The sequence below is a fragment of the Raphanus sativus genome, chromosome 2 (genome assembly GCF_000801105.2).
Source record: "Raphanus sativus cultivar WK10039 chromosome 2, ASM80110v3, whole genome shotgun sequence".
In the NCBI taxonomy this organism is placed as follows: domain Eukaryota; kingdom Viridiplantae; phylum Streptophyta; class Magnoliopsida; order Brassicales; family Brassicaceae; genus Raphanus; species Raphanus sativus.
In genome coordinates, this window is record NC_079512.1 from 2,380,800 (window position 1) to 2,392,864 (window position 12,065).

A 12,065-nucleotide genomic window follows, 5' to 3' on the forward strand; every position below is an offset into this window, starting at 1 on the left:
TCCACATGATTAATTCACATTTATTCTTTTAATAAACGTATTGATTCGGCATTAACTAAAAACATTTATTCCTTTAAATGTGTAAATGTAATAAAAATCATGCAGTAAAAATTAGTAGTACCAATGGCATTGTATGTAATAAATCTAGTATATTAAGGATAGTTATATATGAAGGCTGAAAAAGGCATGTGAGGATGACACGTATGCATAATGGTAACATTGTAATATATTTACTCTTTTAAGATTATTCTTTTTTTTTCTTGACTAAGTCATCATTTTTTTCATGTGTGATTTTTTAAAATTTTGGACTACTCCTTAGAAAGTTGTTTTAATTAATTTATGTATAAATATTTAAATTATCTTATATATTAAAAACTTTTTTCATGTCTGATTTTTTCTTAAATTTGGATCATTCCTTTCAAAGTTGTTTCAGTTAATTTATATATAAATATTTAAATTAACATAATTATTCTATAACAAACAAATCAAATATATATTCCTATATTTACTCTGAAATTATATCTGCATAAAATCTTTTCATATCTTTTTATTTACTCGTGTTTATTTAAAATAAATGTATATTTCATTTTTACTTAATTGTTTGTAATATTTTAGTTAATGGTGTGTTTATTTTAAAATTAAATTTATATTTTCTTTTAACTAAACAAACTTTTAAAATACCTAATTAATTTTGTAATTATAACTAAACTCATGTACAATTTTGTATTAACTGTGATATTAATTTAATATAACAGTTTTCAATAAAAAAATTATCTTTAACCAATAATATTTTTTATTTAAGAATTTTGTATCACATGATTTAAAATATGCTATCACTGAAAAATTTAAAACAAATAAATTAAATGATTGCAATGAACTATAAAATTTTGTGTTTTAAATGTTATATTAAATAATTATTAATATGATACATAGTACAATTAATAATGTAAAAATTATAATTATATGTGTAAAAATAAAATAACCACAAATACAATTTTGGTGTACTCTTTGAAGATAGACAACTAATCATGTTTTGGTTTTTATGTATTTAAATCATCCGGTTAAAATAATCAACCGGTTTTCTTGTAAACATTCATTTTTACATACAAAGAACTTTTGAAAATAAACTAAATATTAACCAATCAGCCAAAAAAATTTGCGAATATGTAAACAAGAGTTACGTGCCAAATAAGTTTTGACAGCCAAATATGTAAAAAAAATCACAGAAATAAAGTCAACCAATCTATTATATTAAAAAAATTTCATAATAAGTTCCTAAAATTTAGAACACCACTAATTTCACAATTAATATATATTAATTAGGTTTGCTAAACAAAATGGCTCAATCTATTATATTAAAAGAGAAGTCATAACTTCTTATTCATGTGTGATTTTTTTTTAAAAATGAACATTTCCTGGAAAATCATATTTCATTTATTTCTAATTAACATTATGGCATCATTAAGATATCACATTTTAAATAATTGACATATATAACAACTTCAACTATAAAATTGTCTTATTTTTCTAATTATAAAATTTTGTTGATAAAAAAAATCTAACAAAATCTTATTAAAGTTTTTAAATATTTTTGTAAAATGAAGCATTGATTAATTTCTTGATTAGTAGTCTAATATAATTATAAATTAATGTTAGTAAAGATTTTATTATAAAATAAAAATAAAAATTCTACACTATTTTCTTAAACTTTCTAATTATAGTCTATCTTATCTATTAAAATAGAAGTAATGAATTAATTTATGTGTTATTTTATAATTTGGACCATCCTTTAAATTTTTTATTAAATATATTTTATCAAGACTAATAAATATATATATAGAATATATGAACTATGTTAATCACAATATCTTTTGATATCTTTACATTTTAAATATAAATATACATTTAAAAAGTTCTAACAAGTCTGTTTAAAAGATTTTAACAAGATCTTAATTTAAAAACTTATATGTAAATATTTCACTAATTTCAAAATAAGTTATGAAAAAATATTATAAATTTATATATTTTATAAAATTAAAAAATATAAATTATATCTTTTTATCTGTTGTATAATCATAATCAATACTTCTAACAGAAATTATTATATTGAAGAAATATGATTAAATTATATTAAATTGTTAAATTTATATATTTTATTTTCGAAAGTATTTATGTTAGAAATATAATACGTAGGCAACACGTGTTAACACCAGAAAACTATATAATACATGTATATAAATTAACATGCATTTCATTAAAGTTAATAATATGATCTTTTAATCATGATATTTTTTTAATATGTTGTTTAATGCATATATTAGTTTGTTCAATAAATAAATGCAAATACAATATGATAAATATATAATAAGAAGCGACAAATATATACGACGGTTTTAAACAATTGATTAACAATAACATGTAAATTATAAAATTATTGTATTTAAAATAGTCTATTTAAAAGATTTTAACAAGACATTAATTTTTTAAAAAATATATGTAAAATATTTTCACTAAATTCGAAATAATTTATTAAAAATATTATATATTTATATATTTTATAAATTCAAAATATAAATTAGAGATTCAAAAAGAACTTGTAGGCTGCGGATGCTCCGATAAACAGAGTCAGAGCCGTGACTACCATGTTGCAAAATAGGTTTTCGCCCCAGTCCCCACTAATATATTGACATTTTGGGGGTCCCATTTTTGCAGAAGTTTGGTTTAATATAGTGGTTTTAATTGCAGTTTTTAATGTTTGTCTCAAATCTGATTATTTTTTTTGTTTAATTGTTCTTTTCTTTTTTTTTGAATTAGGCATTTCTAAAAAAAATTAGGTTATAATCTATGGGGTCATATATACATCTGGTTTGAGTTAGATGTAAAAGCAAAATGTATAAACACCTTATATTAATAAAATTTTAGTTTTTATATTCCACCCTGAGCTCCTAATAACCTTCGCACGGCACTGCACAGAGTATCAAAATTTTAGCTTATCTGACCGCTATCGTTTTCCCCACGGACTTTCACCTCTTTGTTCCATCCCTAAAGGCTGATGTCTGATGATACGTTGGGCCTTCGTTCAGACCCAACTGGCATAAAACAGTTCCAAAAGCGTATGTATACATGTGGTTACTCGGATCAAAAGCTTCAAAATCGTTGCTATCCATGGGTCCATATTGGGCTCACTTTGGATCAAAAAGTTTGTCAGATGTATGGTGTGTTGAAAAGCCCATCTCAATATATCTCAGCACTATCAGCATATAAGAAGGTATATAATGCAAACATTTATTCCAAGTAAGAAAAAAATCCAAACATTGTGGAGAAGATATTTCGTTTGAGGCTGGGACAATGGATAACGAAGGAACGCTTGTAAAGCCATTTGCCTATCAATTTCCCGGATTTGGACCGATTGATTTATCAATGGGCCCATCATCGACATTGACTTCTAAGCTATAGTTTAGCTTCCACTTGCTTCTTTCACTTTCCTCCAATAATAAGACTTTTGTTTTCCGCTAATTACCCAATCATACTCGGGCTTTGATTTTAATTTTATCAATCTTTTCTAAATAATGATGGATGGCAAAAGAAAAAAATGTATAAAAACACATGGTATCTAACTTTCACAGGTTAGTATGGCTTAGTTGGGAATCAAACTTTCAAAATTGAGTTTTCATTTATCCTAAATTAACTAAAACCAAAATTAATTTCTTTTTTCATATGTATTCCTCATTATAATTTTAGGATTTTTTTGTCCAAAAAAAGTTAGGATTTAAATTTCCCAATAAAAAGAGTTCAGTACCATAATAATGTCTTCTCTAGTAGAAGAGGGAGAAAAATCATACCGTAGAAAAAGGACAGAAAATAAAAGAGTCAGATGTTTCTGATAAATTCTGCGACCTTATCCAAAACCATCTGTAATACAAACGGCGCGTGTACACGTGGAATCCATAAAAGCGATTAAATACACCGGCTGCCGTTAATTGATGACCTGTCGATCCTTATATGATTTCTCGCCTCATGTCATCAAACAGCTATATCAGTGAATTACCTTTTCACCCTTATCTAAGTTTTTAACCTTCTTTTAAGCGGACATTTTTTTTGTTTAAATACATATAAATAAAAACAACACGACGGAATCAAAATTCTTTAGACCAATCACATTTTAAAAATGTTTTTTTTCATTTCTATCATTTGTGTTTCCTAGATGTTAGTTGTTCACTTAAATTAGAACTAACTAGATTTCGATCCGCAAAACCGTGCGGATGTATATTTTCATTTTATACACATAGATATTTTTTACATCATTTATGGTATAAATTTTTTAACACTAATCATCTATTTTATGTTTATATGACTCTTTTAGATACGTAAATTTTATATTTTAAATATTATTCCATTTAATTAATTTTTTTAAACCATTAATTTTATAATTTATATGATTTGATATCATTCGCCATGATTTCAAATCCGGGTTCGATGAACTGTTAAAAGCTAACCTTGTTAGAGAGAGAGCAAACCGTAATTTATGGATTCATATGAACAGTGTTTCCTTTGTATATTTTTAAATATTCCAAAGGTATTTTTACTTGTGTTTTGAATTAGATATCAAGTGCTTTTAAATATCAATTTTCTGGTTTTGTAAACAGTGTCATCAAATGTGTTTATATTTCTTTATAATATTAGACTTGACTTTAGAAAACGATTACTGTTTTGAGGAATATAAGTAATGATCTCATGACTACCGTATGCATTAAGAATAATAGAGAATCAATCATTTAGAATATGAATAATATTATTTGTCGCGGATTAACTCATATATTTTATGTTTTGTATACATTTGTATTCACCTTTCAGATAATTGAAATACACAAAGTCAATATTTTTAAAAGTACACATTAATCTCTTCCGTCCTATTTTATAGGAGAGTAGTTATTATAGTCAATAATATATGAGATGATTTAGTAATAATGCCAAAATATTATTAAGAAATACATAAAACATAATTTTTTAGTGATGATCCATTTAAAAAATATCACACATGAATAGATGTCATGACTTCTATTTTAATATAATAGATTGACAGTATCCTAGTATTATAAATTGATCAAATACACATATAAAATATGCTCTATAAAAACAAAGCAATTAACAAGTATCATTGACTTTTCTTTCTAAAAAATGTCAAGCATATGAATCTCCTATTGAAAAATATCTAAAACAACAAATTTTTAAACGATATTGAATTTTTTTTGTTACAGATATATTTACTAAAATTAGCATTTTTCTAAAGATATACTTAGAAATTAATTATCAATTAATATATATGATTTGAAAAAAAAAAACTTATTTACACTAAAACAGTAATATTTAGGTTTATTTGTAAAAGTTCACGACTTCAATATTCTTTTCCCAGAAAAAAATAGTTTTGAGTTTTAAATTAAATATTACTATGAAAATAATATATTTCAAATGGACAAAGAAAAGGACACAAAACAAAGTTTAACAAATGATATTGTTTATACTAAAATAGGAATATTTGTTTAATACTGAAAAAGTAACATGTGGTTTACTTTTGCAAAAAAATCCACCAACCTCAAATAATCTTTGTCCATAGATACAAAGGAAGAGGCAGGTGTACACAGAACACAGTTTCTTTCTAAAAAAGAAGATTAAATCCACTAATAGGAGTATTAGGAAAAGAGAGAAACAGAATTGGTAAAAGGGTAGAATCGTCAACAGAAGCAAAAACTGGGTTAATAAAAGTGACGGAGAGATTCTCTCACTCAACTCCCAAGCAAAGAATCTCTCTCTCTCTCTCTATATCCGTCTTCTTCTTCCTCCGTTGATCATCCTCTTAGGCTTGTTCGGATAATCTTCGATCCGTTCGAATCTCTCGCTCCGTGACTGTTCCCGCCATCTGCGATCATCTGATCCACCGATCTCCCGCGCGAAAATTGTAGGTATCCGACTCTTCCTAGTTACTGAATCATCAGTTTCAGAAGATCCTCTTATTATAGATCAAAGATCATGCGAGAAAATGTATAAAATCAGATTATTTACAACTAAACCGAACTAAACCATGTACATCATAACCGTACTAAACCGGCTAATCGATTGCGATCGTTAGATTGATCGATTTGACTTTTTGTGTTGTGTAAGGAAGATGAGGTCGCTTCAAGCACCAGTCGTTTGCCCCGCGATTCGTCGTCCATGCGCTCTGAACAAACCCACGCTTCTCCTCAGGAGCCAATTCTTCGGTCACCGGATCAACAAGTCTCAGGTCACTCCTCCTCGTGGGTGCAGAAACAACAACAACAAGAGGATCAGCATAATAAAGTGTGTGTTCAGCTCTCACTCTGACGGTAACGGAAGCACCGCCGAGAATTTCAACGAGAACGACGAGGAATACGTCAACTCTACCATACTGGAAGCTGGTAATTAAAAAGCTAAGATTGATTTTTTTATTTTATTCTATAGTTTATTTATTTATTTATTTAATTGTTTATGTTTACGTAGTTGAGGTGAAGAGTGGAGCTGATGGTTTCATGGTGAAGATGAGAGACGGTAGGCAGTTACGGTGTGTTCACAACAATCCTCAAGGTGGGCATTTGCCTGATTATGCTCCCCACCCTGCTATTGTCTTGAAGATGGAAGATGGGACCGGTCTCCTCCTTCCCATTATTGTCTGTACGTGACCTGAAAAAGTTGTGTTAGTAAGTGAAGCTTAGTTTATTTTGTTTTAATCTAACAATGTTTTGGTTCTGTTTTTTATTGCAGTGGAGATGCCTAGTGTGTTGCTTATGGCAGCAATGACCAATGTCCAGATTGTATGCTTTTATATATTCTTTCTCGTTTGTGTTTTGTATCAGTGCAGATTGGTTGAAGAGAGGTTTAATGGGTTTGTTTTTTCCTTGGTTGCTGGTTGATGCAGGCAAGACCCACCATGTATCAAGTGGTGAAGGAGATGGTAGACAAGATGGGTTACGAAGTATGTCTCTTATTAGTTTCAGCATCTCCTCTCTCATGAACATATTGCTCATGTATCTTTCTCTACAGGTTAGACTTGTTAGAGTCACCAAAAGAGTTCACGAGGCGTATTTTGCCCAACTCTACCTTTCAAAGGTTTGCATTTGGTGTCTTTCTTTCTATACAACTTTCACTACTCAGTGTCTCATTTATTAAGGCTGTTTTGTAATGATATTGGCAGGTGGGTAATGCATCTGACTGTATCAGCTTTGACCTACGCCCTTCAGATGCAATTAATATAGCTGTTAGATGCAAGGTAAAACACATAACTTATAAACCATCTGAGATAAAAAAAAATACAAATATGTATTCAGCAGTTGAGGATTCTCTCTATAGGTACCTGTCCAAGTGAACAAGTACCTTGCATATAGTGATGGAATGAGAGTCATCGAGTCAGGGAAGCTGTCACAACAGACACCTGCTTCGGATGGTTTATTGTTTACTGAGCAAGACAAGTAAAATTTGACACCTAAAGATCATATATCTAATCGTGCTGTGATATTTGAGTGTCGGAACCATAAACTTTTTTTTTGCCTTTTGCGCAGACCAAATGGTCAAGCTTGCCTTGATACGAAAGAGTTCAATATTCTGAGCAACATGATGCAAGCCGTTAATGAAGAGCGATATGATGAAGCCGGTAAGCTCTATCATCTGATCTTATCAATGTATCAATATACTTTTTGTTTTGTAATTTTTCGGTTAAGATCAGTACAATTGTTGTTCTGCGTATTGCAGCTGAATGGAGAGACAAGCTTGGCCAGTTTAGGGCCAAGCGTAACCTGAGGAAATACACATAAGAGGTGCGAAGCATAAAGCGAATGTTCCATGTAAAATGACTGTATCATCTTCGGTGCTGATGTTTCTTCTTTGTTGACAGAACTCGATCAACAAGTATTGGTCTGTGTACATAATAAGAAGGTGGTCATTGTCGGGATCAAAGTGGAGGAAGAAGCAGAGTCTTCGGATATTTAAGAATGCTTCTACACTTAACCCATTGTCCCAGAAACAAAAAGAAAAATGTAATGTGTTAAATATGTATGTAGCGTGATGTGTACATATTACTTGTTAATCTACGTCGTCGTACCTATGCACGTTTAAGTTCATTCTGATTGTGTGTTTAAAGGCTCCTATTGTTTGGCGTTGTCTGATTAAGTTAATTGCTGATTTGAGTTGTTTTTATTCAAGATACAAGTATATGGAACATGGTTACTTTGTTAGCATACGAATCGAAAAAAAAGGAAAAAACGAGATGGCTTTGCCGACAAAACTGCAGAGTGTTTAAAACTAATCTTGCAAAATAATTTAGTTTTGGCTGATTCATAGAAGTAATTACGAGTAGTTTTCTTAGGTTGATGAGCAAGTCTGTTAACATTTGAAATTTAATAAGTAAACAATTGAATGGTATATTCGCTTGTCAATGTCTATATACAGTTTTCGCAAAAACACTAGACAGATATATATATAAGATATTTTTATATCAACTGATGATAAACAATTTAAAATCAGATGGTAAAACCAAATACAACTGTAAGCAAGCGGGCCAAGAACTTTGGCCCATGTTTATTACTTAAAAGCCTTACCGTTCAAATAGTTGTAAGACCAGCACGTTGTTCGACAAGAGGAGCTGCAAACAGCATGATGTGTGTTAACAATAACATCCCACATCGGTTACGAGACAAAAAGTTGATTGTGGAGGCAGAGTATAAGAGCAGACCTTGACGCAACGAGTAAAGTACTTACCTGGACGGGGTCAACTCGTGATCAAGAAGACGAGTGGCCTAGGCTAGTGACCTCCATTGCACTTTACGGAGGGGTGCTTAGCTTAAGGTCTTTCCATGAGAAAGAGCCTACGTCATTATTTGTGGTAGAGGGGATCTGCGTTCGCGCGGTCCCTACCATCTTCAGTCTTAAATTTAGATATTATCATATCTTATTAATAAAATTGGCTATTATTGTATCTCGATTTCAATACCATTTTATTATTTCTTAGCGTACAAAGCTAATGCATATGCCAGTTTTATTTTGTTTTACATTGTAAAAACACCTTTTTCCAGAGTCTACTCTTAGTTAAGATAGGCTCGAATATATTCTTGGTTAAGATAAGCCCAGAAACCTATCTAACTAGCTCGTTCGAGAGGACAGAGAGAGATAAAGTACAATGAAAGACAGCGGGTTTGTATTTTTTGCTTATGGAAGTTTTGTTGCTGTTTCTGATCACATAATCTACTAGGAGGAAGATGGAACCTGTCGATCTGAATTGGGATCTATGGGAGTCTTTTAGCTCCATCCAAAAGTTCGTAGAAAGTACGACATAATTTTATTTAAATACATATACAAGAATGTCGATTTCATAAGAACTCAGCTATGCAATTATGTATATTTCCAGCTAGAACTGAAGATTTACTGTAGAAAATGTGTTAGTGGAAACGATAATGAATATAACTGTATGAGTGTGAACAAGTAGCAAAAACTAATTTTTTTTTTTGTGCACCAGCAAAAACTAGTTCGGATATATATTATTTGCAACGAAACAGAAAAATAGATGGGCTCAATTTAAAGAGGCCCAAGACGTATAAAGCTTTGATTGTATATTTAAGGTGTTGCGTGTATTTGTCGCACATCGGTGGTGGAAATGCCGAAGCTCACAAAAATTGCGCTATAAATAAAGTCTCCTGTGCTCTCTTAAAAAGCATCTTTGCGCTTGGGACAATGACGCAGCTAATGAGGTACTAACCGAGGCGCGTCTATTGCTGGTTGAAAACTATTTCCAAATCCCCTCCTGGGCCTGAGCTTGTCTTGGGTCTTCGAGAATTTCTGGAAGGGCTCCCTTCGGGGTAAAGCCCTACAATTTTCACAGTTCAATTATTTATCCTTAATCAGTATATTAATGGAATTTTGATTTTTATATTAAGAACTCTATTAACATGAAGTACTTGATGTGAACAACTGAACATTTGCGAGGCCCAAACAGAGTACTAAAGAACAATATGTTATAGATGGTGTTGATGATTAATTGGAGTACCTGTTCTATTTTTTAATACAGAGATGCAGAGATTGGATCCAAGGGGTCAGGTAGTTTTTTTTAATTTGCAACATGGATCAATGGATGACTTCAACGTATTTGGTTGCACAAAAAAAAAAAGGGTTCGTGCTGACGAGACATAATTTTACTTAAGAGCTCACTGACGCTAACTGAAGGTAGATTACACCAAAAGTTGTAACTCAATATTAAAGTTATACATAACATTTCCATGACTTGAAGTGAATATGAATTGAGTTTTTTTTTGTTCTTGGTGATATCTAACTGATTGTGCTAGTTGTATTTGGGTTAGATTACTAAAATAATTATCATCAGTTAGTTTCCCTTTTATATTTGTTTTCCATTGGCCTTCTCCTATGCTTCTAGATGTTAAATTATAGTCAAACAGCATTTTATACGACAGGTTTATTCTGAAGGAACAACCTCTGGCACACTACCACACTGAGTTCCTTAATCAATTGTCGCAAGTGGACGATGAACCTCCCGGAAAGTATAAACTTAACGTCAAAAGGCCAAAACATAACCAATTTCGCTGACACTAGAAAAAGCAATAATTAAATAATCATGAAGCTGGTAGGAATTCGAGGATAAGATTAACATATGCAACATGTCTTTCGTTCTACTATCATCTTTTGTTGCCTGTTTTCTTTAAGAATTTGTTTCTTCCTTCAACAAAATGTTATACTCATTTAGAAAATCAATGTCAAAAAGTTTGGTAAAGGAAAGTATCATTGGTTGGTCCTTTGGAACACCCATGGAACAACCAAGTGGAAATGTTGGTGACTAACTGCAAATTATTCATAAAAGAAAAGTTGTTGAAGAAGAGACCTGAATAGCTTTAGCCTATATACACGAGTTAGAAAATATCAGGAAACAAATAAAATGAAAAAGCATAATTTTTTGTTTGTTTGTTGTAACATCACTTAATTTCATTTATTTAAACTTATCGAGATACCAGAGGAGGGAATTTTCCATACTCTTGAGAGAAAACATGAAGTACAATAACATACAAAACTAAATAAGAGCAGATGATAGCGAAATCGAAACTAAGCTTCACTACGTTAAAGAAGCCATAATACGTGACGTTGAGATCTAATTCTCACCAACAAAAATTACCGAAGTAATTTTGATTTCATCTTCTGGCTCCGACATACCAATATCAGCGATTAGGGTTTCACAATCGTGATGTAGCGCCTGCATATCAATAATATCATAGCTAAAGAGCCGATTGCCAACTTTTGTATTTTTTGCTTGTGGAGGTTTTGTTGGTGTCTCTGATCACATAATCTATTAGGAGGAAGATGGAACCAGTCGATCTTGAATTAGGATCTATGGAGATCACGCTCCGTCCGAAAGTTTGTACAACGTACTAGATATTTTTATTTAAATACATTATACATATACAAGAATGTCGATTCAATAAGAACTCTACTAGGTAATGATGTATATTTCCAGTTGGAACTAAGATTTACTGTAGGAAATATTTATTGGAAAAGAATGAATACAACTGTAAGAGTCAACAAGTAGCTTTGGTTGTGGGGTTTAAGGCGGTGCGTGTATTTTGTCCCACATCGGTTGTGGAAATTCTGAAGCTCATAAACTTTCCCTATAAATAAATTCTCGCCTGCTCCCTTTGAAAGCATCTTTGCGCTTGGGGCAATGACGCAGCTAATGAGGTACTAACCGAGGCGCGTCTATTGCTGGTTGAAAACTATTTCCAAACCCCCTCCTGGGCCTAAGCTTGTCTTGGGTCCTCGAGAATTTCTGGAAGGGCTCCCTTCGGAGTAAAGCCCTACAATTCTTAGTTCTAATCTTTTTATCCTTGAAGTGCATAACAAATACTTTTCATCGAGGCCCAAAGAGATTACCGAATTTGTTACGGTGCAAATAACTGACAAAGCCTAGTACAATCTCGAGTCAAACGGCTTCATTTGTTAAGACTGTTATTATAAGTAGCGGTATCCCACATCGGCTACGGGGTAAATAAATAAAACTAGTC

The 12,065-nt window shown here is 31.2% G+C and overlaps 1 protein-coding gene and 3 non-coding genes across 7 annotated transcripts; all 4 read left to right on the forward strand.

Annotated features, from left to right (window-relative positions):
• The first annotated feature begins 5,742 nt into the window (after positions 1-5,742).
• On the forward strand, positions 5,743-8,190 carry LOC108843658 (bifunctional nuclease 1). 4 transcript variants are annotated; one of them, XM_018616901.2, is made up of 11 exons: positions 5,743-5,960; positions 6,160-6,434; positions 6,517-6,687; positions 6,778-6,827; positions 6,932-6,988; positions 7,057-7,122; positions 7,208-7,282; positions 7,363-7,481; positions 7,572-7,663; positions 7,762-7,826; positions 7,904-8,190. In XM_018616901.2, the coding sequence occupies exons 2-10, from the start codon at positions 6,164-6,166 to the stop codon at positions 7,821-7,823; spliced, it is 963 nt and encodes a 320-aa protein (XP_018472403.2). In that variant the 5' UTR covers positions 5,743-5,960; positions 6,160-6,163; the 3' UTR covers positions 7,824-7,826; positions 7,904-8,190. The 4 variants fall into 4 exon arrangements, with proteins under 4 accessions (XP_018472403.2, XP_018472405.2, XP_018472404.2 ...); XM_018616903.2 differs by having other exon boundaries at positions 6,164-6,434; XM_018616902.2 differs by having other exon boundaries at positions 5,744-5,956; positions 6,164-6,434.
• A 568-nt stretch (positions 8,191-8,758) lies between these two features.
• Positions 8,759-8,921, forward strand: LOC130508919 (U1 spliceosomal RNA). The gene has a single exon (XR_008943103.1). It is a non-coding gene; the product is annotated as a U1 spliceosomal RNA (small nuclear RNA).
• A 796-nt stretch (positions 8,922-9,717) lies between these two features.
• LOC130508874 (U4 spliceosomal RNA) lies at positions 9,718-9,868 on the forward strand. The gene has a single exon (XR_008943059.1). It is a non-coding gene; the product is annotated as a U4 spliceosomal RNA (small nuclear RNA).
• Positions 9,869-11,707: 1,839 nt separating this feature from the next.
• On the forward strand, positions 11,708-11,858 carry LOC130508865 (U4 spliceosomal RNA). Its single transcript, XR_008943049.1, has one exon. It is a non-coding gene; the product is annotated as a U4 spliceosomal RNA (small nuclear RNA).
• Positions 11,859-12,065: the final 207 nt, after the last annotated feature.

Bases quoted from the DNA above. Each gene is read 5' to 3' on its own strand.
- LOC108843658 (XM_018616901.2), top strand. From the start codon at position 6,164: ATGAGGTCGCTTCAAGCACCAGTCGTTTGCCCCGCGATTCGTCGTCCA. The intron at 6,435-6,516 runs GTAATTAAAAAG...ATGTTTACGTAG, and splicing joins CTCTACCATACTGGAAGCTG to TTGAGGTGAAGAGTGGAGCT. The intron at 6,828-6,931 runs GTATGCTTTTAT...TGGTTGATGCAG, and splicing joins CAATGACCAATGTCCAGATT to GCAAGACCCACCATGTATCA.